This window comes from Chelonia mydas, chromosome 2 (assembly GCF_015237465.2).
Source record: "Chelonia mydas isolate rCheMyd1 chromosome 2, rCheMyd1.pri.v2, whole genome shotgun sequence".
Classification (NCBI taxonomy): Eukaryota; Metazoa; Chordata; order Testudines; family Cheloniidae; genus Chelonia; species Chelonia mydas.
Window position 1 is genome coordinate 104,954,856 of NC_057850.1, and position 10,607 is coordinate 104,965,462.

Genomic DNA, 10,607 nt, shown 5'->3' on the forward strand with positions numbered 1-10,607 from the left:
CCCACACCATGTAAACCCTGCAGTCTTTTTTTAAAAAAAAAAACAAAACAAACAAACCAGTTCTCATCTCTCTCAGAACAAAATACTCGAGATCTCCAATACACTCAGCACAATGTATCACTCCCCCTTCTTCACAGAACGTGGATAAAAAAAATCAAAAACCCAGAGGCGTGTGTGTGGTTTTTCCCCTTCTCGGTCTGTCTGTCTGTCTCTCTCTCTCTCTCTCTCTCTCAAAAAAAAAAAAAAAAATCACTCCCGCCAGTCTCTAAAAATTAACATCAGGCATCGGAAGGGGCGTGGGGGGATATGTGTGTGTTTGTGTGTGTGTGTCTATCTCCAAGCAGAGGAAGGGAGCGAGCGTGTCTTTTTTTTAAAAAAAGGATGATGCCTTTTATCATCTCGGTTTTTTAAAAGCACAGCAAGTCAGTTTCATCAGCCCCTCCAAGGGAAAAAAGATACACCCAACAGCGTGGGCGAGTCCTCTCAATAGTGTGTGTCTACGTCTCCCCCGGCATTTATTTATTTATTTTCCTCAGTAAGTGAAGACCAGGTTTGAAATGCTGGACTCCAGCCAGTCCCCTGAGATCATCTCACTTACCTCCGGGGTGCAGTAGTCCGGGAACTCAAAGTGCGAGCCCGAGCCAGGCTCGAAGTTAAAATCTAGGTCCCGGTCCAGCACGGACGAGCCGAAGCTGCCCAGGGACATGCTCTCAAAACCGGGGCTGGGGTTCAGGTCCAACAGGTCGTCTTCAAACTCGTCGTCCGAGGAAGAGGAGCCGGAGGAGGAGGAGGACGAGGAGGAATGGGAGGAAGCCGAGGAGGAATGGGAGGTGGAGGGGGCCGGAGAGGAGGCCCTCAGGCTGGTGTAGCTGCGGTGATCCGAAGGGGAGCTGCTGCCCGGCGGGGAAGGGCAGGAGACGCTGCTGCAGTCTCCGTCCTGCTGGCACCCTCCGGCGCCCCCCTCCTCGTACAGGCTCAGAGGGTCGCTGGCTTCCGTGGAGCAGCTCAGGGTCGGGCTGGCCGGCACGGCGCCCCCGGGGGAGGAGGACGCGCTCTGCCCGTGGCCCCCGCCCGTGCCGAACACATAGACCCGCTTGAGCTTCTTCTCCGAGGGGTGTTTGCCGGCGGCCGAGCAGGAGCTGGCGGCCGCGCCGCCGCCGCGGGATTTGTACAGCGAGTGGTGGTCCGGGGGCAGCAGGGCGGCCTGCGCCGGCGGCTCGGCGGGGAAGGGGGCGGCTTTGCTGCCCAGGATCACCTTGGCGTGCGGCTTGCTGGCCCCGGAGCCGCCGCCGGGGGAGAGCTTGGAGCCGCCGCTCTTCTTCAGGGCGGGCTTGGAGGAGTTCGTGCTGCCCCCGCTGCTGCCGCTGCCGGTGCCGCCCCCGCCGGCGCCAGGGCTGCCCCCGCCACTCTTGTCTCCTTTCTCGCCGGGCTTGGCGGAGCTGTTCCCCGATTTCACCTTCTTCCTGGGCCGGTACTTGTAGTCGGGATAGTCCGCCATGTGCTTGAGCCGCAGCCGCTCCGCCTCCCGGATGAAGGGGATCTTGTCGCTGTCCTTGAGCAGCTTCCACCGCTTGCCCAGGCGCTTGGAGATCTCGGCGTTGTGCATGTCCGGGGACTGCTCCATGATCTTCCTCCTCTCGATCTGCGACCACACCATGAAGGCGTTCATGGGCCGCTTGATGTGCCCGCTGGGGGTCTTGCACCAGCTCGGGTCGTCCGCCTTGCCCCCGGTGGAAGCGGTGGAGCCCGGCGTGGGAGAGGAGGCGATGCCCAGCTCGATGCCGGCCCCGGAGTCCGAGGTCTCTCCGGCCAGAAGCGCTTCCGTGTTCTCCGCGTTGTTAGTCTGCTGCACCATCTCTGGGTCTCACACACACACGGCGGCGGCGGCTTGCAGGGAGGTCGCCGGGACTCAGCTCGACACCAGTGCAACGTAAAAAAAAAAAAAATGCTCTCAACTTTAACAAGTACAACGAGGAAGGGGAACGAATCAGACAGTCCCAAACCACAGCAAAATGTTCAGCCCTTCGCCAGCGCGCAGCCCCTCTGCTAAGTAGTTGTAGTTCCAGACAGGCTCGTCTCCAGCGCTCTGTGCAGTCCTTCCCCCTTTGCTCTCTATTAATTTAGGGGCAGCAGCCAGTGCTCAAAGTGGAACAGACATAGAGTTTCTTTAAAAAATGCTGCAATTCCCCCTCTTCTTGTCAGTGTTTCCCCCCTCCCCTTCCCGAAGCAGTTGATTCCAGTTCACAAGTGCTTTTTCTCTGCCCAAGATGTTTCAGGAAAACAGCACACGCGCTGGTAAAGCCTCCCACTACTGAGCCCGGCAACACACACACACACACACAAAAAAATCAAAACAAAACAAAAAAACAAAAAAAATTAAAACCGGACTCCAGGACTCGTGGCTGTGCAGTCAGTGATCAGGAGCTTGTGCAGTTAATTATTTGGTTGTTGAGAGGTACTGAACAAAAAAAAAAAAAAAAAAAAAACCCACTCATGCAACCGGGTAGCATGAATAAATGTGTACCTTCCCCGGTGGAAGAGCGGTGACTAATGCGATAAATATATATAGTCCCGTTTTCCCTTCCTTTGCATGCACAACCCCAAAGAGAGGAGAGACACATACACAGACCGGGGCTACTGGTATTGGCCTCTTCCCCCTCACACACTGTTTCTCTTGCTGCAGCTTAGAGCGGACCCCAAATTCCGCCTAGCGCCTCTTTATCCTTTCACAGTCCTCGCCCCGGCCAATCACTCGCTGTATCCAACGCTTCCTCGTGCCAAACCCCACCCCGCCGGCTGCTATTGGCTTGGAACCCGATGCAATAATAATCACCGCGTGCAATGAGAAGCTCCAAATCTGACCTCATTCCAATTTACAGAGCAAACTTTTTAAAAGGGCCAGAAGTGCAGCTGAGATTTCTGAGTCTCTTTTTCCCTTTTGCATTTCTCCTCCCCTCTTCTCTTCCCTCCCACTCCCGTGTGTGTGTGTGTGTGTGATAATGCACTAAATTATTGAGGAGTGGGAAGGGGGAAATATATTCTATCCTTTACGTTCGATGAGTTGGATGGGGAGAAGTGAACTAGTGTACATGGGGAGCTTTACTTTCTGCATGAAGGGAAAAGTGATTATCTGTGAATATTAGTTCCTTTCAGCACCGAAAGGAAAAAAATCAGCATGTGGTGTAAAAAATCGGTTCCTCAGGGAGAGGATTCATTCTGAGAAAGGACCAGCAGAAAAGGGAAAGGGAAGGCAGAGACAGCAAGCATAAATCACTGATTTAAAAGGGCACTGAGAAAGTGGGTAGACACCTGTCATCACAAATATTTTCACATTCATGCCTATATCACAGATGCTGATACATTGTATAACACTTCTTACAGCAATTTATTCACTTATAATTAACACAAAATACTTGCGATGCTTGTAGGAAATTCAAAGATTCCCATTCCTCCCAAGCAGATTGCTTTTTGAACGCTGCAATGATTGAAATCAGATCACATTTTCTCCAGGGCTCAGATTAAGGATCAACCATGAGACACAGTTCTGTTATTATAACAATAGAATTATAAATAATTTTTGTGTAGGGGATAGCTTCTATCTCATTTTCCTCTGGAAGCTGGGTGGGAGGAAAAGGCATTTATCTTAGATAATGTTTACCATTCACACCCTTCTGTTTGCTTCATCATTGTACTACAGGCATCCTGTCTGCTGGCAAGCCTACTTGGTTCAGGGTGCACTGGTGCAAGGTGATAGAGGTCTTCCACATCTGTCATTGAACTTCTTGCAGCACCTCTGGTACACAGTGAGTATTGTGACAGAGATGTTTTGTTTTGTTTTTAATCTGATGAGGGAAGGAAAGGGGGATCTCTTGTGGGAAGCTGCTGCTCTGTGACCAATATATTCAACAAAGAATGGTTTGCAGACATGACAGACAAGATTATAAATTGGGTGGGTGCTATTTTGATTTTTTTTCCTTATTAGGACAGATATCTAAATTGTCAAACACATTTGTACTTTATTCTTCTTGTCTATTTTAAAAACACTGTCAGAGTAGTTTAGGCCTCTAATCTCTTATGTGCTATAATTGTTATAACCTGATGGAAAACAGATATTTTAGGGATTTTTTAATCCAACATTCTGCCTCCAGTAAATAAAATAAATCAATCAAAGTTTTAAAAGGATAAAATGTCATAATGATTTGTGCTATAGAGCTCTCCTGCATCCCCTGTAGTAGCACCAGTTAAATAAACTCTGGGGTTAAAGGCATAGGCCCACCAAAAAACAACAAAAATCACTCTTCTCCAAACTTTGCTTGACATCAGTGGTTATGCCAGTAACCAAAAGGCTGTTCAGCAAATCAGATATGTCAATTTCACTTCCAGTGGGGAAAAAAGAGCAGGGAAAATAATGTTTGCTAAATAGAAAAAAAAAGTGAAGGGAACTTTTCAAGGTTCTAAGAAAGTAGCATACGAAAGTTATATATTTTTCAAAAATGGAAAGCCTATGATAGTGTCCTTTCAAAGATTATTTAGTTTGAATACAAGCTATGATTTTTTTAGGCTCCGAATTTGAACCAAACTACAACTGCTATGAAGTGCTGAGAAAAGTCCTGTGAATTCTAAGTATCTACTCTCTATGTTTGTTGTTTTAAACTTCTAACTAAATCACTGATTTTTTTTTAAAGACAGTAGTCTCTTATTGTTGGGCCTACACAATTAATATTTTGTATTCAGTCTGCTGGCTGTTCAGGAGTAGCTTCTTCAAACATTGGATCAAAGTCTCTTCTCAGTTACAATGGCACTCCAGTAACATCACTATAGTTACATCAGATTTACACCAGTATAGAGAGGAATTTGGCCCATTTCCCTCACAGCTGTGCTGACATTAAATATATTACTTCATGAAGTACCTACATCTATTGCAATCAGTGGGAGTCTAAACAGGTTCAAAAGTGTTTTGGTGTCATAAAGTGCTACTGACTTTATTCACACCATTTCTATCCATGTGTAAAATCCTGAAAAAGCTGTGACTGAACAGAGCCAGTAACAAAGTCCACCTATTTGCTTGTTATCTTGGGTATCTACAGACATTTCAATGTATGTTAAAATCTAACTGTAATTTTATTTAAATTGCAAGATATCTAAAATAGCCTCATGTTTCTAAATAGGCTAAAGAAGAAATCAAGGTACCACACCTAAAGAAATTGTAGAGATAGATACAAAGTGTAGCAAATAAACCTACAGGAAAATGCGTCCAAAAGAACCTTTTCCTCTAAATTTGTTACCAGAAGCAGGGTCTTGATCACTATCACTACTGTGGCAATATAAATCAATGTTTATGTTAATGAAAACAGTCATGTCAGTTTTATCGCCATTCAAAGAGTATGTGCCTGGGAAGGGAAAATCAATTTTTGCTAAAAGGAAAAAGACAAAATGGTTGGTAAAATTTTGAACCTTGTAATCACAAGGAACATTTTAAATATATTTTATTATATTTCTTGGCAGTGTACTTTAAGTTAATCATGGTTTCCATTCTTAATTATTGAATGTGGGCTGAGAACCATTCAGAGTGGCCAAAGAAATTTAACATATAAGTAAAGTGCGAACATTTTGCTTTCAGCTAAAAGGCAGTTTTAACAGCGCTGTCAAAATCTCTCCACCTTTAATAACTTAAAAGGACTGGAGCTGTAGGTTTTCCAAGTCTGGGGGTGGAAAAAAGGACGCTAGGTGGCAGAGCTGAGCCTCTTCTGTAAAAGAAGTAAACGTGGGAAAACGTGGATCTGACAAATCTAAGGTTTTATCCTCCCCCACCCCCATTTTATTGAGCAGCTTACAGCTCTAAAGTTTCTGAAAGAACTCCAGTGGGTTGCTAGAAAGGACCTCTCATGAGGAATAACACACACAGGTTAAGCACTTTTCAGCTGACAGAAAATCTCAAACTGACAAGGAAAATTAAGGTCTTATTCAGTGCTTAATTTGTAATGAAAGAGGTGCTGAGGCTCAAGCAATGTTTTTACTTTCATAACTGGTGCAGCAAGCCCAGAGGTGCTGAACTGCCAAGCCTAGAGGCGCCAGGGCTCAGCCCTTGCATAAATTAAGCACTGTCTTTATTGTTATTAATTCAATTATTATACTTGTAGCTGAAAACTAGAGTTTACAATTTATTGTGTTAGATTATCTCTTGCTTATAAAACAGATGAGTATTCAGTAAATCAATTATCCATATAAATGTCTTCAGGACACAGCTACAATATGAAAAATAAAGACACTGAAGTTTTACTTAAGAATTAGCAAGGTACAAAGATGGTTCCATCAGTTAAAATGGTTGATTTAATAATGCAGCAGATCTTTTCTTTTTCTCAAAACAAGGATTAATGGTGCTCAACCTTACATGGCAGCTGCTGAAGATTTTTTTTTTTTTCGATTGTGTAGACGGAGAGAAATGAATTGGAAGCCACATTTAAAAACTTCTCTCTCTTGCAAGTATAATGACTGGACAATAAGCCTAAGAAATTCTGAATAAGAAGTGATCATGGCCTTAAAAGTGGCTATATAGTCAATTACACCTCACAGTGCCAAAATGTTCAGCTAGTTTCTGTGAATCCCCGAACATGGGGGAATGGCTGATTCCTTCTGAAGTCAGTGTTCTTATTAATGCCTGCATACAGAATACCATTTCCCTATGTAGTTACAATACAGTATACTTCTGTACAGATATTTACTCTAGTAAATATCACATCCATACCACCCATATATTTTAAACATACAGTGTACTGCTGTATCTTTACATAGTGCTTAATGTAGATATTGAATGTAGAGTGTGTACATTGTAAATATATAGTGCATGCATCTCCACTGCAGTATGACTTCACTCTACAAATGTATGCTTTATGTTGTTATGGTATAGATCATGTATTTTATTTATAAATCTATAAACATCCAAACTCGGAATTGTTGTTTTCCTGATTCTTGCATATCATGTGTATTTTCCATAGTAGAGCGTAGGATAAGATTTAATAGACAGTTCGGTTATAAGCTTTCAGATCACTTGTCTCTTGAAAGCTGCTGGGGAAAAAACCTGACCCTCCCATTTCCCCCTCCCCACTATAAATGCACAGCGAAGGGCAGCAAAGCAGATTGTGCCTGAATCCCCAGAGCAGCAAGCGCTGAAGCTATTTATTCCATTCTCCCCCCTCCTTTTCCTGTTTTCTCCCCAGAGGGTTGTGACGGGGTCACGGAGAGAAACTGGAAACAGAGGAAGCTGATGCCGGTGCTTATAGAAAAACAAGGCAGCGCTTAGTTTAAAAGACTCCTTCGGTTTCTGTAAGGATCAAAGCACCTGTGGGAGGAGGAGGGGTCAAGTTTGAGCAGGAACAGAAGATGAGGCACCAGGTGGCAGGTAGGTAACAGGTCGCTTTCGAAGGTTACCTCTGGCGTCAGCGTGGAGAAGCTTTTCAGGGCTTGACATGGTGTGGCTGAACTTTGAGTTCACAGCTCTCAGAGCCAGGCGCACCACATGCAAATAGGGAGCCTTCAGCAAGAGTCCCTACGACTTTCCTGTGCGGAAAGACGCTGTCGCCAGCCCGTTAGCGCCGTGGCTGAAACTCGCCCAACAGAGAGATTTAAAACCCTTACCACGCATTGTATTATCCCTATTTCCACAGTTTAAAAACAGCAGGTCAACCGACCCGCTTTAGAGCAATACGGGATACTGGGGGAGGAATATGGAGCCCCCCAACCCAGTGCACACAAGATGCCCCCACTTTCCCAATCGAAGGCGTGCAAAGAAGCCATACTCTGATGCGCATATAACCGCTCCAACCCAAGGCATATAATCCCCGCACCCTCCCAGTCCCAAACACAGTCAGGAACCGCCAGTCCAATGCCAATGACTCACACACCTCCCGTCCAATGCACACATACCACACGCCAACTCACTGCACGCACCCAGCAGCGCAAGGTATATCGCCCCTGGGGCTGCACGTGGAGGAAACTCTCGCTGTTATTTGCATCCCTTTTTCTTGCACGTCTCCCTCCCCCCCCCCTTTTTGTAGCCTGTGGAGGGCTCGGGGGGGGGGGGGGGGAGATCCGATGCATAGACATGGCTGGGGCGGGGAGGGGGGGAGAGTAGGAAGCTTAAACAGCTGCCACGCGACGCTTGTCTGGGGGAAAGGAAGGGGGAGGGGGCAGGGGCCGGGCGCGTGGCGGCGCGAGACAGGCAGGTGGCGCGGAGCGGCTGGAGTCGGAGAGGCGCAGGCTCCTCCGGTCTAGCCCGGCGACAGCCAGCCAGGCACAGGGGCGAGTGGGCGGGACGCGGGCCAGGGAGCGCGCGGTGCAGCCTCGTCTCGGGCCAGGGCAGCTGCAGCGGGTGGTTTTCTTTCAGTGCCGGCTGGAGCTGCCTTAGCTTTCCCTACGCCCTCGCTCCGTGCCGGCTCAGCTACCATGCCCGCCTCAGCTGGGCTGCGAGGGTTGAATTCACCCCTCCCTGGGCTCAGGCCACATTTTTGTTCTTTAATTATCCGAGCATTGGCCCGGGAGATGAGGCTCAAGCTCAGCCGCAGTCTGGGGCTCCAGATCTCGCATTTCCCAGCAAGGGACCAGACGGCAGGGTGCTGCAATCTGGGGCAGTGGTTTGTCTAGTCTTGCAAAATTAAATCTACCCGCGGCTAGACAGGCGCGTAAAATCTCACTAGGTACTTTAACCAGTGCCTGGGGTTGGGGGCGGCCGAGGAGAGGAGCCGCAGTTGAATTTTACCTCCATATTTGTTTGGGGTGAAAGACTCTACATGGGCTTTGGAACAATTCTTGAGCCTTTGAAGGGGGAGACTTGGGGCAGCCCGAATTTTGTATCGGATTTCTCCCCCTTTGGGGTACAGTGTGTAGATGTACTCCTGGTGCAAAGGGTAATCCGGTATCCTGGGTTGAAGTGTGAACATCTTGATTTTATGGCATTTCAAAAGGCCCTGTAGTTCTATGGTCAGGGTTGTTCCTTTGCTTCCTTCAAACAGGAGGGTAGCATCTGAGTAGAGATTTGTTTCCCCAATTGTCCCTTTCCGTCTCTCCCCCCCCCCCTTTTCCCCCCATTCCAAATCGGTCTCACTGCCAGAGACAAAAACTACACACAGGGACCAACACTAAATAATAAGGCAAGCTTTGTGTAGGGGATAGGCTTCTATATTGGTTAATAATATAGTTATTCATAACTAACAAATATGGTTATACAATTATTATAATTTGTTGTTCTCACTTTAGTTATTACCTTCTTAATTTCACCACTGAATTTAGGAGATGTTATTTTATACATGGGACTCTTGGAGAATAGTTTGCTTCACCTGCTTATGTTTCTGGTTGCTTATTTACTGCAATGAAATTATCTAATTAAGGAAATTCCTAAGAAATCTGTGTTTTTTGTCAACCTATGACAAGCACCAAAAATGTGAAAAAGGATGACGTTTATGTCCAGAAAGCCTGTTTATTACCTGCAAATGTGTTTACACTGACAGGAATACAGCTATTATTGCTTTAATATTCTGTACTGTTTTCTTTTATACTATGTTTTAAAAGGTGTAAAAGTGCTGTTGTGATTTTTGCCTTGCATATAATATTTGATAGGGTCCTCAACAGCAAGTTGTAAATGTACTACAAATGCAGTAAGTTAGGGAACCGTTTGGTCAGAAAGGTCAACAAGCACAAGATTGTTTTCTCAAAGAACAGAACAGTAACAGGGTGGCTTGCCTTTTAAGGGCTGGATGCCTGGGCCAGCCAACCCTGATTACTGAAGGAACTGCTCCAGCCCACCTGTGCCATGTTATCAGCATGGATGGTGCCTAATGAAGGACAGGTGATTCCCCTATGAAGGGCAGCGGGAAGCTGCAGTGAAGGGGGGAAACTCAGGTAACTATAGGGAGTGAGAGAGGCTGCTGTAGGGCAGAGATTGATAGCATGGGAGTTGAGAAGTCAGAGCCAGGAGACTGAACTCCGGCCAGGTAAAGCCTGAAAGTGACTGTTGAATTAGGACCCAGCTCTGGGAAGGAGAGCAAAGGGCTGCTCTACCCAAGGGAAAGAGACAAATATTGAACTGGGTGGCCTTGAAGGACCATTGTGTACCCTGAGAGCTGAATAAATTAGCCCCCCCCCCCCCAAAGGAGAAGTGTTTCAATGAACTTTGGGTTGTTTTTGAGTTTCTTAAAGAAATAAGAGGGGAAACATAGGTGGGGTGCTGCAGAGAGACCTCTGGCCATGAGTAAGTGCTCAAGAGGTGGCTGACCCCCATCCTTCTTGTGGGGGAGGTCATTTGTCCAGTTATAAGCTGGATAATAATCTTTTTGCATGGCTAGCGCCCCAAATGTGGTTTTGGGGTTGGGGCAGGTCCATGCCATTCCTGGGGGTACTGGAACGTGTGAATGGCCACCCTATTCCTTGTGCAAGACGCCAGCATGGTACAGATGTGATCTTTATCTCAAGAAATCCTAAAAAAAAATTGGTTGGGTGTGTTTGAGAATGAGGACGCCCTCTATTCAGAATCAGAGAGGAGTGATGCTTAAGGATGTATTATCCGTGTCATAACTTAAGTCATAAAAGTGGAGTCTCTTTGAATCCAGTCAGTA

General features: G+C 46.5%; 1 protein-coding gene across 1 annotated transcript; it reads right to left on the minus strand.

Moving 5' to 3' along the window:
• Window positions 1-376: 376 nt before the first annotated feature.
• On the minus strand, window positions 377-6,077 carry SOX4 (SRY-box transcription factor 4). Its single transcript, XM_043540052.1, has one exon. It carries the CDS (start codon window positions 1,853-1,855, stop codon window positions 533-535), a length of 1,323 nt encoding a protein of 440 aa, XP_043395987.1. The 5' UTR covers window positions 1,856-6,077; the 3' UTR covers window positions 377-532.
• Window positions 6,078-10,607: the final 4,530 nt, after the last annotated feature.